Genomic DNA, 20,885 nt, shown 5'->3' with positions numbered 1-20,885 from the left:
TGTAAGCCATAAACGGCATCAGGTAAAATGGGATAATCTGGTTCACGCTGTTGAAGTAAAATACATGTTGCTGCGTGTTACGGATTCTTAAATATCTGCTTAATAACTATGCCAGATAAATATGGAAAAACTTGACTCTTTACTGAAAAGAAAATTCACAATAGCTAAAGTGATAAAAAAAGCTCTCCTTAACACACGAAGAATATTTTATGTCATTACAGTCTTCGAGCAAAGTCGTGAGCCTAGTAGGAGCTCAAGACAGTCGCATGACTCTGAGTGAATAACATAATTGACTCTGCGCTTCAGCAAAGACAATATATGTAGAATTGTCTAGCCCTTCTACTAGCTTCGAGGAAAGAAAATCGTTTCTAGGTTCTCAAAAAATGTATTTTCTGGAAACGTCTAGAATACCATCAAGTTGAAAAAAATCTCCAAACGTCTACAGCTTGCCCAAATAAATTGCCTCCAACGTCTGTTGACAGTTTTGCCAATATAAATAGGTCCTAACGAAACTATCTTTACACTTCAAACTTCGCTGAATTCAGAATTATGAGATTTACAACGTAATACATGTAATAAACACTTGGAGTCGCAACAAATGGCTACAAATTCGAATAAACAATAAACTAAATAACGAAATAAAAACATTACAAAAAATGCACTAAATAATTCATTAAGGAATAAAACGATACATAATACTTCAACAGTCTACAAAAAAATACAACCAAATAAACACGAATTTTTACATAAACTTATAACATCAGGAAACTCTTTCAAACCCTTCGAATGCTGAGTTCAGCATTTATGACAACATTTCTTTAAAAGTAATACAGGTAATGTTAGTAAAATTAATGAAAAAAAGGCTTCTAGAGATACTTCATCGTTCATCAATAACCAGAAAATAAAAAGATAATATAGTACTTTGATGTAATATGGTAATGCATTATCAAATATGGACGAAGGAAATCTCTATTCAATGTCTATAATACGATATTTGACGGCAAGGAAATATAAACAGTAAAGATAGATCTAAAGTAAGTATATTATGGAAAAGAAAACAACCGCCATGGCTAGCATTTGCAGGATGGGTTATAGATCGTAACGAAATTCTAGTAAGGTCATTAATCATCAGAACGATGAAAGGAAGGAAAGAAATATCATCTTACTCTAATGATATTATTACATTGACTAATGGCTAAGTCGATGATGGGTATTTTTGTGCACATACAGAATGTCAATCAATATCATTGCTCCAAATGCTGAGTTATATCGTACATTCTAATAAGATAATAATTTTCAAAAATAAATTAATAATTTACAAAACTTTTATCTCAATATAGAAGGCAATCCGTAAAATATTTGTATATAAGATAATAACTTTGACGCAATAGAATCAATTAATTGCAATTTCTGTTTCTTATTTCTACATATATTGTCTTTGCTGAAGCGCAGAGTCAATTATGTTATTCACTCAGAGTCATGCGACTGTCTTGAGCTCCTACTAGGCTCACGACTTTGCTCGAAGACTGTAATGACATAAAATATTCTTCGTGTGTTAAGGAGAGCTTTTTTTATCACTTTAGCTATTGTGAATTTTCTTTTCAGTAAAGAGTCAAGTTTTTCAGTAAAGAGTCAAGTTCTTATGTTTCAATGGAATTTATTATCACATATTAGATCTGATGAAGCTGATCGTGTAAACAATTTGTACAGTTGTAAACTTTGTTTTAAAGGTACAAATATATTTAAACATTTAATATTATGCTAAAGGAATAAATATGTATTTAACACGGTATTGAAAAGTATAGAATTATTTTAATTGATTCACTAACTATTTGATTCACTAATTCTATTCACTAATTGATTCACTTTAATTGATGAACAATGAAATTGCAGTTACGAGTATATACAAGGTAAAAGAAATTGGAATGACTTTTCATTATTTAATGTCGATTGGCAACAAATTCCACTTTTCTGATACATGAGTTTTTAATTTTGCTTAATGAAACCAATAATGCCTAATTTCAGTTGCTAATAAATTTCTTTGTGCGAAGTCTAGCTACGAGTAATGCAAAAATATATTTATTAACTAATAAAATAATTTTTTAAAAAATAAAATCTGAAAACTTTCAGATTTTACATTACGTCCAAAAGAGGCTCTTTTTTTTTTTAAGTTTTGTGTGTTACTTTTATTTATTAAATATTATGTTCTTCGCACTTAAATCATAAAATTCAATTCATCCTTAATATTGCAAAGTAATTTTAAAATGAGCATATCTTTAGAATTTCCGATACATAGGCTTCGCGCGCTGGAGATAATTTTTTTCCCAAAGCGCTGCCATTGCTCGCTTTGAAATCGTTGAGTTTGTCCATCAAAAACTATTTAAAGCGTTACAAAATATGAAATGGATAATAAAACAAATTCCAAATTCGGGCTTCCGAATGCCCGTATTCGATTGAGACATACATTATTAAAAATTTGATAGTTCTAGATACCATTGTTTTATCAGAATGAGAGAAACATACATACGTTTATGCAGATTCTTCATTATTTATGTTCTTTAAATATAATACAGGGCTCTAATATTTGGTGGCAATAATTTCAAAAGTGATTCGCCGTTTATAGTGAATCGAAGCAAAATGCCAAAACGAAATTAATTGCCCTTCTGGGAAGATTGCCTGTTTGGACTAATAAATTTTTACTTAAAAGTATACCTAAAATTATAATAGAAATTAAATTATTACTGCATTCACTCCTGCTAACCCTCTTTTTTTTGTCTTTTTAGTTTTTTTTATTAAGTATCATTTTCTTCGCACTTACGCCATATACAATTCTACACAAAAATAATAAAAATTTTCAAAGCAACTTAGCAGAATATGTTTAGAATTCTGATGCAGTGTTAAGTTTAGACATATATTTATCTATTTTTTCAGTCTTTTCTCAGTTTGTCACATCAATGTTCAGTTTTCTTTGTAAGATGGTAAACGTTTTTTATCTTTTTATTATTAACATTTTAGAATATGTTAATTTTATTAATAAATATCTCGTTCTTCGCAATCCATAAAATTCAATTCTACATAAAATTCTACATAATATTGTACATAAAAGTCTACATTCTACATAAAATTCTACATAAAATTCAATTCAACAGCAAAATCACAAAATATTTATAAACACCATTTCCTTCGAATTTCCGATAGACACTCTCGCGCGCTGGAGATAAATTATTATATATATTCCGTATAGTGTTGCCCCTCCTCTCTTTCAAATCGTTGAGTTTGTTAATCAAAAATTCATTAATTTTTACAAAATATGAAATAAATAATAAAAATATATAACGTCATTGTATGAAAATATTGAATATATTTAATCAGATAGATCATGAATTAAATATATTTTTACTATGTATGTCAGTCCGATTAAAAAGTAGATAGCCAATATTCTTAAGAATTGTATCTATTGCTTTCGAATATTTTTAATCCACAAACAGACATATTTAATTTGAAATATAAATATCTTACATTTTGCCGAATGGCAACAGACTCGAATGAACCGTGAAACAATGCATTTATAGTGATTCGCATAACCTCCTTGGTGATTCGACACAAAGCTGCATTATAATGGAAAATAATTTTCAACTGTTAGAGATAATAAACGTTTGGTTTTAAAAATATGCTAATTAAACGAAATCGTTAACAATATAATACTCCTACATTTCCAATTACGGACATCTTCTTTAGCCTTTCTTACTTTTACGTGTAAATAATACAATAATTGTTTATTATTCAATTTCTCCATCACGATAGCAAAGGAGAATAAATCCTATTAATACTTCAAACAATTTCCTACGATTCATATTGATAAGTATATAGGCTCTTAATAACGATAAGCGTACAGTACTATTGTTAAGCAAATTATAAGTTGGTAATATAACCTTATTAAACAAATATTATAATTCATAAACCCAAGAGCGCATAATATATTGCATTAATTTGCTCATGCGGTTGCACATTTGCTTCTTATTCAGTGTTTGATACGTATAAGCCAGACAGCCATTTGCAATATTTGGTAAATCAAATCATTTACATAAAAGATCGCGTCCTGGGAATGAATGTCTGAAATAAGGAGACCAATAAGCCAAGCAGAATAACTGCAAGATAAACGGATAATAAACTGATCACACGCACTGTGCAGAACATAGTTTGTTTAGTATGTTAAACTAAATTAAAAATTTTATTTCCTCCGTTAAAGTCAAGTAAATTAAATTTCAGTATTTCCAGTCAAGTCCATGACGGATTAAAATTAAAATTTAAGTTACAGTCCTGGAAATTTCTCTATTTAAAGCACTTAAAATCATTTTTTCTCATTCCGAATGGTAGAAATTGTGATATTAGTTGTACAGGAAACCGGTTATGAAGATTAAATATCCAAAATTTGTTTTTGAACATTTAATTAGATTTCTGTGTCATATGAAAATAATAATAATAACATTTTAGTATTTAAAGAATGATCCACATATTCTTAGCTGTGAGCTGTAGCTATTAACAATAAATATATATGTTACGGTGAAACACCGAAATCTGGAGAATGTCGACTTTCAGCGGTGAATGTCAACATTCGCATAGTCTCTTGGTGTATGTCCGAAATATTTTCCAAATACTCTTATTTATGACTTACACCGGTCAATGTCGACATTCACCATGTACTAATGGTGAATGTTGAAACATATAACAATATTATATTTTCTTCTCCGTAATTCAGTTGCGAATAAACGCACTTGAGACTTGAAATAAGAACTTAAGAACATGAGAACCTAAAACACATCAATACATTCAAAATGAAAAAGGAAAATAATAGAAGTTAAAAACTTACTTAATTATACAGTACGTTCTAAATGAGAAAATAAAATAACAGTAATAAAAAACTTACTAAATTATGTGATTCAAATATTTATTGCAACAACTTAAACTATTATGGCACTTTATCACCTCTCTTTTCGACTTTCACCAGAGCATATCTGTGATTGTCGACATACACCGGTGAGGGTCCGAATATACAAGAATGTAGTGAAATATTTTCGGTCTTTCAACAACGTATTTGGTGAATGTTGATATTCTCCGGTGAAAGTCGACATTCTCCAATTTCGGTCTTTCACGGTAACATATGTTTATATCAAAATTCACTTTTATCACATTGTTTCAGAGGTTACAGTGGATAAATAAAGCTAATTTGGTCCGAATCTTAGATAAGGAATGGAGATTCGTATCTACGGTTTCTTTGCACTAGGATTCCAAAACCTTTTCAGTTAACTAACAATCGAGAAAAGTTAACTTGAGGAAAAATGGTTACAAGATACTCGGATTCCATCCCTCGGAACACTTTCTTTTAAAATTTGAAGTAAACTAAGTTGATAGCTAATAATTCTTTGAATAAACCATATATTCTGAAACCGGAAGGTAGATCCATAATTTAAAATAATGATAACATTTGATTAAGCAAATTGTTAAAGCACGGTAAAACCACAAATGCAATGAACCCTTTGGGTCTTCATTCTTTATTTCAGAACTTAATCTGACAGTAAGAAAAGTGAATCATAACTTTATCTTACTGCGACAATCGTACGGGCTATTTCTACTTTTCTACTACTTCACATTCAACTTTCGCTCTTTATCTCTTTCTTAGAAGTTAATAGATGTGTTATCACATATAGCTTAATGTTCAAACGTCGCAAACATCTAACTTTTCATTTAAGATTATTCTACCTCACTACTTGCGAAGGATGATTACGAAACAAAATTACCAGTGGCTTTGACTTGACAGTAAAACAAAATGTCGTTTAACAGTCGCTGACTTATTCTGACTAATTCACTAACTATTCAGAATTAGTCGCTGACTAATTAGTCGCTGACTTTCCAAGCGAGGCTACAAGTGCGGATCGGCAACTAAAAGGTAGATTAAAATTTTAATTTATCAACCAAGCTAAACTTCCTTGAGCTTCTGACTTCTTCTCGAGAAGAGGTTCATTCAGTAAGTACTAAAGTACTCAAAACTATGTAAATAAGTACTAAAGTATTTAAAACTAAAGTTCATTCAGTTATGCTTGTTTTTATAATAATTAGAACTATAATTTTCATGTAAAAAGTTTAAAGCGTATTGTAATTATTTTCTCAATGTATCTTATATTTACTAAGACAGCCTGTTCTAAAATAAAAATATCACTGACTCGAAACGTCTTCTTAATACAGACATTTTGGTTAATTTTGAACCGCAGCTAAAAGAGGTTGCCGATGCCTAATCTAAAATATTATCTGGTTTCCGAGCTATTTTCCTAACTATAAATTGAACTGGTTGCTGAGAAAATCTGTATAATTGTCTGAAATAAGTGAGACCGCTATGAAATAAGACATAGAAAAAATGTAAATTAATTTTAAAGTTGGTAATGAAACTCAGATAAAATGCCCCCTTATGCTTAGGAATATTATAAACTTCATTGTTTGAGGATTTTGCGCTTTTCTTTTTTTTTTTTTTTTTTTTTTTTTCCTTTGGTTTTGGTGGTGTAAGGTGAAATTTGTTATAAATAACAGAAGAATTTAAAAATTTAAAATTGCAGTAATATATTACTATTTTAAACAAAATCTGCATTGTGATATATTTCATATTAGTTTAGTAAGCCATTGACTTTTAATACTATTGAGATTATCTTTGAAATCCCACACTTATCAGCTCCACTAGTGGCTGAGTAGCTAAGATCTCTGAATACTGGTAGTTCGATCTGAATGCGAACCCAACCAAATGATTTTGCTGCACGATTGGTTTTCGTCGTTTTCCGCCTGAATATTAGCCACTTTCCCTTAAAAAAACCTCCACGAAGGCATCCCTCTACTTAGAAAGATAGGTTTTGACTTAGAAGGACACACTTTTGTTTTAGGAGTTTATAAAAATTCTGTTGTCATTCCCTTCTTTCCATCAATTAGCTATAAAGTTGCAAATATTTTGCAAAAATTTAACTTTCGGGTTCTTTATTCTCCCATCAATAAAATTCCGAGTTCCATACTTAAGGACCCCATTTCGTATATGAATTCCTGGGTTATTTACAGGATTCCTTGCCAGTGTGGTTTAATTTACATTGGCCAAGCTAAGAGAGCCTTAAAATTTTGCGTTAAGGAACATGAGGCATATGTTAGAAAAAAGGAAACACAGAAGTCTTCTGTTGCCCAACATTGTTGGTCCGAAAATCACACTTTCAATTTTTATGCTGCCAAAATTATTCAAAAAACATCTTCCATTGGTGAACTGGATTTTCTAGAGGCATTTCACATTCATAAAAAAGAAAAACAGAAAGAAAAGAAAAGAAAAACAGGAAAGGAAACACAGATGCGGACCCACCTTTCTATTGTGAATGAGCCCAAAGGACAGCTTCAGTGAACCAAAAATACAGTTGTTGGTCTAGTCCTAGTGTCTCAGTAATCCCACTCTGGGCACACCTGATGTTTGCCGTTCGATTTTAGGCAAGATTTCAAGGTAAAAATCTAAAACTAATAAAGAATAAGGAAATTAGCATATAGTCAAGAAAATAACAAAGAAAATTTCTTTTCTAACTTTCTTTTTCTAATTTCTTTTATATACTAAAAAAAAAATCTGGAAGATTTTCTTGGAAAAAATATGCTGCCATCTAGTATAAATAAAGAAAGTTCAGAGTAACCTATACTTACCTATAAATTCTTTATCATTCAATTTTGTATGTGTGTGTGTGTGTGTACAGAGGGAAATATTTAGGTATGCCCAGACCGGGCACACAGTGCGGTAAAGGGATATACGGCACTGATTTCTCTTTTAACCAGACTTCAGAAAATGTTCGTTGAATTTCTGTGCATTTGCTGTTCCATTTCAGTTGAGATGAAACTTACCTCCGAATATGCAAATAGAATGCAAAATTCAATGATAAGGAATCAACTCAATGATAAGGGAGGAAATAAGTGTGATGTTCCATATCTCATAAGTATAGAATTTTATTCTATGTTTTCATTATACAAAATGAACAAAATGTAAAATAAGAAGCAAAGTTAATATAAAGATCTTTAAAAATACTTCCTTCGCAGTCACTCTTATGTATATCAAATTGCATAAAGATACAGTGGTATTTAAAAAAGAGCACAAAATGTATTGTATCTGTATTTGCAAAATTCAAATCGATATTAAAAATTAATAGTAAATTTAAAACTTACATTCTCAAAAATTAGATTAGTGTATTTAAATGTTTTAAGTGCTAAATCGTAAGAAGGATTAACAGCTAAATATTTTTAAAACTAAAACGTTTAAAACCAAATTAAAAAGTGTAAACTACCAAAAAAGTAAAAATAACGCTTCTGCATTAATCATATATCATATTGTTTTAGAAATATATTTTATCGTTTAATTTTTATAAGTCTGTAGACGTTCTTAAAAATTATCGTTTGGGTGTATTATGAATCAGATATATTGTTTGCACTCTTAAGAGTTCGTACAATTCTGGAATTTTCCAAAAAAATACTCATATAGCTTTTCCCAGTATCACGGAGCGTAATCAGTAGTTATACTCCAAGCCACTAAGAACATTAAACACAACGCAATGCAAAGGGATCTAACCAGGGAAGCTAACACGGAGATATCGAAACTGACGCTCTTCCCGGTCTTGTACAGTTTCCCCTCGGCCGCCGAGTCATTTCTAATACCTTCCACTTCTCAAGATTACTGAAAGGCATCTGAGGGCAGGGTAAGGTTACAGTTACATATAGTTTCACTTACACTTATTCAATTTCAATAACCATTGCTGTTACACAGAGACAGGACAAAAATGTCAGCAAATGTTAATCAATCAGTGAGAAAGGTCTTAAGATTGAAATGCAGCAATTTCAAATACTAATGCGATAGTAATAAATAGTAATTCAAGGGAACAATTTTGAGATTTATGCCAGATGTTAATGTCGGTGGTCACTTATCTGATCGTACACTATATTGTAATCGAGACAATAAATATGAAGTTTTATGCTAATCCTTTTCTAAATTTAGTTAATAATGTGAATAAAAGCTTTACAATTATTGAATGCATATATTGATCATATGATTAAAATCTCTCCTCTCTTTCTATACACGCTATCAAAATTTTCTTCGAAATCCACAAATGAAAGAGACATTTTTAGATTGTTTTACAACTTAATGAAATTTTACGTACTTCCGTTAACGTAACAAAATCCGATTTATTTCCTGCGACGAACAAGCTAATAATTTTTCTATCTTGTTTCGTTGTTTAAATCAGCTGCGCAAATACCACCATGTCTTGGTTCTTTTAAAAGACATTTCAAAGTAGGTCGAAACGCTTACTCCTTACCTCTCTAACTTTATTTTAAAGATGATGATTTTAAAGGAATTAAACTAAGTTACATAACAATGTATACATATAATGATTCTCTTTTCTGTTTGCATGTTTAGTTATGATATAAAAGTAGTATCTTATAACAGACACACACCAGAATTAAAATACATACTCTGCTTTCTCTCAACGTTTCAAAGACAACAACATAATTCTTTCAAAAGTATGTGGGTAAGGCTTGCGTACCTTTTCATATCTTTGTTTCTTTGTTTACTGGAAATACATGAGACCTTACTGCCTGGGCCAGGAAGGCCTATTTGATAAGCATTTTAAAAGAAATTGACTCTTAAATGCAATATGATATTATGCTTTTATAAACCTTTAGAACAATCCACATTTTGCTCCGGTTCTATGACTGCTTAATTAAAGTTTTCATATTTTTGCTGCCATTACGCAATTCGAAGTTTAGTGTAAAACACGTTTTCTAAATTTTGATGACTATTTATTATAGAAACCTAATTTTTTATCTAGATTTGCTTTCTGTACTTTATTACGTTATATTTTATATACTAGACTATAATCTGAAATACTTACTAGTCTAATACCATTATCTTTCCCGAAATTCAGACTGCCGTCCTAAATTAAGAAAACGAGCAGCGCAAACGTATTTCTTTGCCCAGAAAATAAAATTCCATAAGTTTACACCTTAAGTGTTATGTTTCGAAAAACATTTTACTGTGGCTTTTGAATAACAGGCGCTTCATCGCAATTATGTTTTGTAAGTCATTAGGTTATTTTTAAAGCAGGAGTGATGAAAAATGAGTAACGCTCTTCCCGGGAATAGAAACACGGACCTCTGGAATACGCGCCCAGCGTGCAGAGCATTACACTACGAAGGCATGCTAAGAAGGCGGGAGAAATACCTTAAAGTTTTAAGCGATTCTTATATATATATATATATATATAGTAAAACTGCGGTTTGATGACACGACATGAATGATTTGATTATGAATGATTGAATGAATGATTGAATGAATTGAATGATTGAATGAATGATTGAATGAATGATTGAATGAATTGAATGATTGAATGAATTGAATGATTGAATGAATGATTGAATGAATTGAATGATTGAATGAATGATTGAATGAATTGAATGATGAATGATTGAATGCGGCACAAACTTGCATTAAAATTTTCGGTGAAACAGGACTTTTCCAATGATTCACCGTGAACATAGAATAACAAACCCGTGTAGATTTCTTCATAATTAGAACTGGCCGAAAAATGTGATGACAGACCAATTTTGGAGGCACTGATCTAAGATTACTAGGAAGTAGAAGCGTAGCAATGTTGTTTAGCATAGTCTTGATGCTTAGCGCGTCCATCCATTTTAAAAGTAGAAACAGTTGAGACGAATTAAATTCCATATTTATTTAAACTCTCATTTGTGGTCATAATTAAGTTAACACTCCAATCGTGCCTATTTCCAGAACATTTATAATTTTAATACTATGGCGATAGAAGACATCTTAGCATCACATAGATGATCGCGTCTGGCCACGAGGAAATCACAAGCGGAAAGAGAGAGAGTGTCGCAGTAGTAATGCAAAGGAAGAAGAGAGGGAGGCAAAGGCTTCACTTTCAAGTTTGGGTTTTTAATTTCTTTGATTGGGCAAGAGATATCTGTATTAAGGGTTACGTAAGATCGCAGGATTAATTTTAATGACGCATTTTAGACTTTTAGCGCTATTTTTAAGACAGAGAAAGGAAGTGCTCGAACTAAATAAAAAATATAAGAGGTTATAGCCAATTAAATTTAGAAGTTTGCTTTCATACGTTTTATCTTATATATATATATGTGTGTGTGTGTATGTTAATTCGTGTTAATTTGTATTACTAATGTAAATATTTGTTTAATGAATATTTACATCAGTGTAAATATAAATTGTGTATATAATACGCAGTGCGCCTGTAAAGTTGCAGGGCTAACGTATTTTAACAAATTCTAGCAATTTCGCTGAATGATAGTTCACAATATTTTACCACTATAACATTTCTGTTAGCTTTTTCTAAATTATTATCTCTTTACAAATAGAATTTTACCTGATGTCTCATTTTGGACTTTCCCAATTCAGGCTTTCTGGAGGTGGCAAAAAAACTCGTGCCATATCAGGCCTTTTTTTTCCTTCTATTGGTGCTCTGAAAGAAAACATAAAAAATCATACCATATATACTATTTCAGGCCTTCTATTTTTAACTTATTATTATTATTGGTGAAGACATTGGAGGTCATGCTCCCAGTAACATACTCAGTAACGCAGAAAGCATAAAATAAAGTTATCATGATAAAAACAGAAAAGAAATAGATATGCGACTTATATAGTGTTTGTATTTTCGAAGACGTATAATCAGCTAGCACATTAGAAAGTTCATAGGTGATTCTAATTATGATAAGCTAAATTGTTGAAGACTGAATTGATGGAAATGTACAAGAGAATATGATAAAAAGAGAGGAAGAAGATTATTTCTAAGTTGTTATCAATCATTTGAAATTATCAGGTTAGGAGTCTCTTTCTTTTTGCGATAGTAACACGTGTCTTATCAGCATACAGCATTTAATTCCTTAACTCAAGTCATCGTTCATTAGCACGTTTTCGATAAAGCGAATCACGCTAAACGAAAATGAAACGGAAGAAAAATAATAATTAGAGTACTCAACCATCTGTCGTAACTATTGAAACCATGGTTAGGAAGCAAGTCGGATGAGGCAAAGGACCTTGAATTTCTTATTTGAAAATAACAGACTATAATAGGTCCCTTCTATGTCTGACTCTTGGCAAACGTGCTAATTGCGTAAGGTTTCCGTGGGTTCCCTGTTTATGTTAAGCGATTATGAACCCATTTTCATTAGAAAGTCTTCTATGAAGGTGCCTTCTGTAGAGCTTCTTTCATTTTAAGAATCAAAGATTTACTTTCGCTTTTGCAATAAGAAGATTTTCATTTTAAAAGTTTTGCGGAATTTATATCACTGTTATCTTGTAATGAAGTAGAGTCATTAAGTCTACAAAATCGGTGATATTTATTTCAGAAACATGCGCATAAAATAAATAATAGCTTTATAGGATTTGCCTTGTTCTTCCAAAAATTCCCTAACAGACGTCAAATGAATTATCGCTGTGGCTGAAAATAACTCTTGGTTTAAATAAAGACTTGGTTTAAATAAAATCTTTTTATTTAAACAGAGCCTTTGAATATAAGTGCACTTTATTGAGCTAAGAATCAAATTTCAATTTAACATGTAGAATATAGAATACACAATTAAATTTTAATCTAAACTGTCTCATAAATTCTAACCGGCTCATAAATTCAAATCTAAACTGGCTCATAAATTCTATCAAATTCAAATGTCAGCAGCAATAACGCAAAGCCGAATGATTTTAACTTAAAATTAGAGCAAATAGAACTAAAGAAATGTGCCCGCGAAAACCAGAAATGCGTTCTGTCTTATAACCTAAAAACTTCAATTTAAATACTACCTAAATAATTTGCATTCTGGTGAGGAAAAGAAAAGGAGAATTTATAGTAACGACTGAAATTATAAATGACTGGTTAATTTAAATAATAATAACCATACAGCTGCTCCAAAAGCCAAATTTTAACTTATGCGGCTACATTTTATTTTCATAAATGTAATAATGAACTCCAAGCTAATTTATTCAAATTCTTGAATGTTTTATGTTCTTTCAATTAAGAGCTTAAAAATATCTCAATGCATTTTTAATAAAAATTCCTTTTATTAATTGTTTTATGATTACTTTTCCGCACTAATAATTTTCCCTGTTGTAGGCATATTCAAAGACTGGTAGATGTGGGAAGAGAAAAATGGAATCAGAAATTAAATTGCAAATGATATTGTCATCTCATTTAAAACCCAGAATGTTTATATTATTTATTTTCAGTTGAAGAATGCAGAGAATTAATTAAGACTTACGAATCTGCAGGAAATTTTTAAAATACAGTGTAATATTTTAAAGCTCAATTATTGAAACTACTTGAACGGCAATTAATATTATTTTTCATCATTCATTTTAGCTGTTTCATTCACTTATTTAATTATGATTTTATCTTTACAATTAATATTAATTATTGTCGATATATAGGTACTTATATTGAATTTTTAATATTATTGATTATAATTTATTCCTCTGTTCCTCGGTGTAGTCTCTTGAATTGAATTTAGTAAAGCGTTTTATTCATCTTACATACAGTATGACTAAAATAAAAAGATATATTAAATACATTTTAGTACAAAACGTATATTAAAAAATCGTACGTTTATTAATCACATAATTAATAAACTTCTGAAAATAACATTTATTTATATAAACCTCCTAAACCATCCTTTCCTGCTCAAGAGCTGTAGGACGATTATGTACACATAACGATTTTCAATGAAAGGTATTGAAGACTCATTACAATTAAGACCTTTCTTGAAAAGTCGTTTGAATTCTTTAACTCGCATATTCTCACTATAGTAAGTTATCTATCAGGACAAAAGTTTTAATTACCTAATTATTCATATAACGGAAAATTCGGAAATGATTTAAGACATCAATAGTAATTTATTAATGATGTCGTGAACCATTTCAGAGATAAATAAACACTATTCTTCTCCAGAGATTCTATTCCAGAGATAAATAAACATCTATTAAAGATTAGATGGTTTAAATTCAATTAAATACTGCTCCACATGAATCAGCCTATACTTCAATGCAAATATTCTTTTTCTAAAAAATTAAGTTAAAGCTCAAAATTACAGTTAAAAGTTATTCATGAAACTTTTCATTTTTAAATTTAGCTCAACAGCGGCCGAGCGGTAAAGACACTGAACACTGGTAGGTCGGTCTGAGGTTCGAATCCCGCGAACTGGTTGGCTGCATGGGCGTTTTCGTGGTTTTCCCCATGTGTGACGTGTATACGAGCCAGTTTCCCTTAGAAAGTCCTCCATGAAGACATCCCTCCCTTTAGGCAGATAGCCCTCGTGGGCTTTGCCATAATTGAATAATCCAATCCAATCCATTTTTAAATTTACAACTACCATAAGATGAGTGCAGTCACTTCAAAAGCAGGGGCCCACCAGCGGCCGAGCATTAAAAATCACTGAACACTGGTAGTTCCGATCTGCGCTCGAATTCAGGCGAGCGGGCTTGCAATATGGGCGCCTTCGGTGCCGTTCCCGTGTGCAACGCGTATGCGAGCCAGTCCTCTACAAAGGCATCCCTCCGTTTAGGCAGATAGCCCTGGTGAGCTTTGCCATAATAAACTAAACCAAATCAAAACGTGGTATAAATTTTTCCATGTGTCTGAGATTTACTTCTTTTATTAACTCAACACGAAACTAATATGTATATGTAGCTCTTTTTGTTTTTATACATGTAATTGTTTCATTTATGCAATTAATAAACCATGCAGTTATTTTAATTGTGGGATTAATGCGGTTTGATTACACAATAAAAGCAATTATCTAAGCTTAATCCGAAGAGTTTATTGATTTGTTAGATTTAAAAAATATATATTGGAAACCGTTAAGCAGCGTGTTTGCTGAAAAGCATTTACATTTTGTACTGTGACATTTCTGAGAAATTAATTATTTTTATAAGTATTTACAGCGTTAATGGAATTTATAAAAGAAACTTTTTCTCTCCTCTTTAATTCTTTATCATTTACCATAATAATGTATTAATAGTCAGAGTTTATGTTATTTTCCCATGTTGTTTCACCTACAACGAAATTTTAGTTAAAAATTATATATTCGTGCATAAATTTTAACTCCTTCAAAGTCCATTTCGCATTTTTAGTGATTTTTCTCGTGCGTTTTGACGTTATGCAAGTATTAATAATAATATATATTATTCTATTGTTGTATAATTTCCATATTGCATCAAATTTTAATAAATTATCTGAATTTTAAACTGAATATCAGTTATCGTCTGGTACTACTTTTTTTAATTTTAATTAATATCATTCTGACAGATACGAACAAGACTTTGAAGAACCATGACTTGGAGATGAATGCATTTATCATTTTATAACCTTGAGAACACTAGTAATAACAGTATGACTGCATTATTGTCCACCTCAAGGTTTCCTCTGAGATGTTACACCCTCTTTTTCTATTATTAAATCAATTTGAAGAACTTTCAAACCGGCTACTTTTAATGGTCTAATAGTGTCGTACAAAGACTATTATAAACGATTATTCAAAAGTACAATAAACATAAAATTTTGGAGTATACCTTCAAAAATTACATACAGAGAACATTTAACGTTACTTATTTAACAGTTGTAAATTCGAATCCATTTTGAAATTACAAAGCTTATAGAATTTGATTTTCTTTGGTATCATAAACTAACATCAAATTCCTAACAGACTTGGAGCGAATTATTGCTGCGTCTGAAGTTAACAACAGAGACTTGAAAAGGTTTTATTAAATCAGAAGTTGAACATAAACTGATCATCTCGTGCTTACAGATCAGCCACCACTTGTAGTGATGTCACTTGTAGTACAGTCAAATTCAAATCTAAACTAAGCGAAGTAGTCAAAGACAAGAATATGCAATTCTTTAAATTTAATTTTTCAGTTCTAATTTTAAGATGGCTCAGAACTTTCCACCGTCAGCTGTTACAGATCGTGCATTCGACAAGAATGCAGTCTGAATTTGAGACTACTGCTGTAACTTATAATCCGATTATTTCCAGTTTATGTAGTTTATTTGTACTGTTAAGCAAAGAAGCGTTGCCTTATTCAGCAAAGTGAACTGTAAAATCAGTCAAGGGAAACATATTATAATCTTAAAGAAAAAGAAATTTCCAACTTTAATTGGATTCAGATGGAATCTTAGATGATTTATGTGAAACTCTTAAAAAAATGAACTTAGATTTGAATCTATTATCTTAACCGTGAAATAACTCCCTTAAATCTCAAACTATCCTATTCGTATCATAGCAACAGAGAGCTTCGACAAAAGAGTTCAGATATTCCAAGCGTGAAATTTGCGGCAGCATAAATTTCCAGTCCGTTTCCTTGGCAGCAATTAAGAGAGTCGATTAAATCAAACAAAATGTCCGAACTTTGAAAGCAATTAAATCAGAATTCATGATGAGGTGGTTTAAACCGTACATGACTTTCTGATTATGCATTCTAGTCGAAGAAAAGTGTGTTTGATGGTTTTTTAAGTTCCTGCAGGCAATTAAAACGATGAAATTAGTTCCATTAAAAGTGGCATGAAAGGATATATGTTATAGGAGGGTAGAAAGATATTTAAGTACACTCTCGTGGCGACAACCTCTCTAAGATGACCATTTCTAAATGAAACTAGTATTCCTGAGACCATAAATAAAACCATAGGTATTCCACAAGCCTTACCTAAGAACACCATGTCCAGCTATGAGCAAAATTGTGTATGTGGTCATTTTACAGAAGTTTTATCTACAAAACATTAGAGATTTCTATTTCTCTGTCCATGTTCCTTTATCTCCACCTCTCTAACTCTCTGTCTCTTTAACTATATTGTTCTATTTACATATCTATCTTCTATTTACAGCTCTCTATTAGATCTTTATCTTCATTATATCGTTTCTCTATGGGTATATTTTCTATTTCTATTTCTCTATGGGTATGTTTCTATGATTTATGATCCCAGAAATACGAACAAACTCAGTAGTAAGCGAGTGTACATGTTGCTTCGACGACTGTATTACTGTAATCTTTAATAAGGTGTTGTTAACTGAGAGTCTAAACAAATTATACCGGAAAATTGTAGATGTTCATTGCAATTGCAACTTAGAGATACAAATGTTGGCTGTAACATTTATTCTCCCCGTCTTTATAATTATGATCTTAAAATAAATGTCAAGTGCTTTTGAAAAGGCAATACTTCTCTTTTTCTGTTCATAGTGAAGAAATGATTGACATTTAATATCAAAATCATGATTAAAATCCTTGATGTTTCCTGAACTTGCTTTAAACACTAAACCTGTGATTCACAACTTTTATGCTTTATGACCGCAGGAAATGCTTGATAAATATTTCATACACCCTTACAGATGCTCTTAACTGTGCCGCTTTAAACTGCAGTTTATCACATGCGCTGAAACTCCATCTTACAATCCTCACTACTCTTTGTCACACCTGTGAGAAATCCAATACCATCCTCTAGGGATGCAAACATACCAACCCACGATCCCCTGATTTAGACTGAGCTGAAGATTAAGGGAATAAAATGGAGTTATGAATAGAATATTTTCTGCTTAGGAATAAAATTCGAAACCTAATGCTTTGGAGAGATTTTAATAGAAACTGTCATTTATGAAATCGAGCTATAAAGCCTTTCTTAAACAATTCTTTTTCTTTCGACAAAACCTGCTGTTGCTGTTTGAGACTTTTTTAGAAAGGGCATATATTAAAAGAAACGTCAATCAATAAGTCAGTACTTATATTTTTATAAGGAAATTAGGATTAACATTTCTTAATTTCTCTTCATGTATTGACAATAAACTCGCATAATAGCAATTAAATTACATAAAACTCTCTAAACTAATGAAGGATTTTATAAACCACTAATGGTAGAGAAGTGAAAAATATTTTTCAGAATGCTTATGTTAAGTGTCTTGCATAACATTATAAATGAAATAGAAAAATCAAGATGTTTTGACCTGTTCTAATTTCTTCCAGGCATTTACTTATGGATCATAATCGGTTGCAGTCTTGGGGGCGCTGTGTTGCTGACTATAATCATTGCGACGCTGATGTACATCCGTCGTCGCATGAAGCGGTCAAAGAAAGATGGCGACCTCATAGATACTGGATACATACCTGGCTCGGAATTCTGTCCCCAGCAAATGTAAGTAGCAATTTTAAATGTCTGCTTATTGTTGGCTTTAATACCTTCAGCATATATTATTACCGATATTATGTTTAAATTGCTAAAACGTTTGGTTGGCAAACTTTTAAAACCATGGTAGTCAGAAGAAATAAAGATGGCAAACTTTTAAATCCAGGATAGTCAGAAGAGAACAAAGATGGTCTTTCCTCTATAGAAAAAAAGCAAGCAAATTGCGTATCAGCCATGCTATTCAGACAATATGTTTTATATGCTTCTTTATTTCAAATGATCTAAATCAATTCTTATATGAGCTTGAAATCACAATAAAGGTCTTCAGCAGGAAGAGCTTTTTTACATTTTCTTTGCAAATTATAATGCAAAGGAAAATTATGCTTGGTAAAATCCAAAATTTCAAGTCTGAATGAGTAGCAGAAAGTTTTTTAACATACATACTTTCTGATTTCTCAGTAAATAAATTATAATTTGCAGTCCCGTAATAACCATAATAATATATATATGCAACCTAATCTACTTAACTATATCTATCTAGATTTTAATAAAAACTAATATTTATTTTTTAACTTTTTGTAGTGAAAGTAAAAATTGACTGCAGAAGAAAATTAATAATTGGTACTGAATTAAAACTATACTAGATATTTTAAATTACTTAACGGATAGGTAAAATAAAAGATACAAATTTAAACAAAAAGTAAAATTAATTCAGGAAATTTACATTTGGAAAGGTCTTACGGACACTTTACTATCCATGACTTATTTTAGCTTTGTTGTGTTTAAAAAAGAAAGAAAGAAATTATATATGGTTAAATTCCTTTTTCTCTAATGTACAGTTTTATACCCGAAACATCGTATTTGTTTGAGTATGCAACAAATACTGAATTGTGGAAATGTTTTACATCAATTACTTCCTCAGAACAATGTTTGCACAAAAACAAAAAATTTATCATTCTGTGTATAGTATACATGTCAATACAAATGCAAACATTTTACACTAAGGACAATGACTCTACCCTTCACAATGTATATCCTGTATGCAATAACAGAAACACATCCTTTCTAACCCAATCTAGTTATTAATTTAATTCCAACTATCAAAAACGTATTTACATTAAGAATGTAATCAGCAAAGAACTTAAAAATTCAATTAATTTAGTTACATTTCCTACTCTGAGTAAAAAAAGGTAAGTATAACGTTGGAAGAGAATTAAAATTAAATTTAGAATAAATTCTTCAAAAGAAAAAAATAATTTTTGTAGTAGCTTTCAAACCAGAATTTCTTTCTTTTGTGTTAGGCTTTCTTTCTTAATTCTTTAGTAAATATTTTAAACATTTGAAAAAAGTATATGTAGTAGATATAAAGGTATTACAGGCTTTAATTGTTTAAACAGTTTAGCAGAACTATTTTGAAATTTTAATTTTAAGAGCATTAGATACGGCTTATCAGTTTGACATAAAAATATAAATAAAATGCACAAAATAACAAACAAACATATAACAAACTTTTTTCTTAATACTTTTATTTAAGCAGTTGAATCTGAAAATAAAATTTTGAAACTAAAAGAAGACTACGTTATAATATTAATAATTATTTAAATGAATAAATGTTAATAAATTAACATTCATAAACAAATATTACTAAATTAATAAATATTTATGATTTATTTATATAGAAAAAATTCTAAGAAAAGTGGTTTAGTTTGAATAGCAAATGCCTTTATGGCTTGTATATTTTATTTAATAGTTTTTGCGTATGTTTAGTAAAATAAAGTATTTAAGAACATAACATATTGCCAACATACGTAAATATCTTTATATCCAATTGCGTGATACATTGCAAAGTAGAAGTCATCACACTCTCATTTTGAATATTATTTATTAATGGAAAACATTGCGAGTTCTTAAGTATTAATAGAAAACTTAGCGGGTATTGTTCTTCAGGGTAAATATGTTTGAACGCCGGCGAAATACTAATGCATGTTGCAGGGCAGAATACCAAAAACACTGAATGAGAAGAAAGGATATTCAACATATCATGATTCTCACATGTGAAAATAACTTTGTACTATTAGAAGCAAGTTAGAAATTCAAAGGTCTGAGGATTAACATCATATACAGCGCTGCTTGATATCAGCATTTAGAGCAAAGGGTGAAAAACGTATGTTATTGTATGGATTGGTGTGTTAATGAACATATCATCATATCCAGCAACTTCTGCATATAATCCAACACCTATATTATTAATTATTACGCTACATATACGGTAGGTCATCCGTGTGAAAGTTAGTTTCTTCACTAAGGGGATCAAATTCATTTGCAGTTCCGACAATTTTATGTGTAATATAAATTTAGAGACTTTTTTTTGAGACCCACAAATTTTTGAGGGAACAATAAATCCGACGTTTAGAGGTGGAAGCAGGAAAGCCTGATTTAAAATTTGTACTCATCTTGGAGATATTTCAGCTGCTGCTTGATGGCCTTTGTGTGTTTTGAACTTCCTTCAAGGGGAGGATAGAATAACATATCTTCTAAGTCCGTTTAGAATTAATTTGTAGTTTTGTTTTGGCTTGAAGTTCTTCGGTTTTATCCTTCAGATTAAAACGTTTTCTCGTGTCAAGGCCAATCTATTATCAA

The 20,885-nt window shown here is 30.7% G+C and overlaps 1 protein-coding gene across 3 annotated transcripts in view; it reads left to right on the top strand.

Annotated features, from left to right (window-relative positions):
* LOC118187628 (synaptotagmin-15-like) overlaps positions 1-20,885 on the top strand; it is a 384,376-nt gene that overhangs the window by 224,107 nt on the left and 139,384 nt on the right. For all 3 annotated transcript variants that reach the window (XM_085822538.1, XM_085822539.1, XM_085822540.1), the window contains exon 2: positions 18,086-18,254. In XM_085822538.1, the coding sequence (XP_085678664.1) occupies positions 18,086-18,254 (169 nt within the window). The remainder of the gene's footprint in view (positions 1-18,085; positions 18,255-20,885) is intronic.

The sequence above is a fragment of the Stegodyphus dumicola genome, chromosome 8, assembly GCF_044657685.1.
Source record: "Stegodyphus dumicola isolate Sdum_Otavi_A_Nest chromosome 8, ASM4465768v1".
Classification (NCBI taxonomy): Eukaryota; Metazoa; Arthropoda; class Arachnida; order Araneae; family Eresidae; genus Stegodyphus; species Stegodyphus dumicola.
This window is presented reverse-complemented; position numbering and strand designations above follow the sequence as displayed.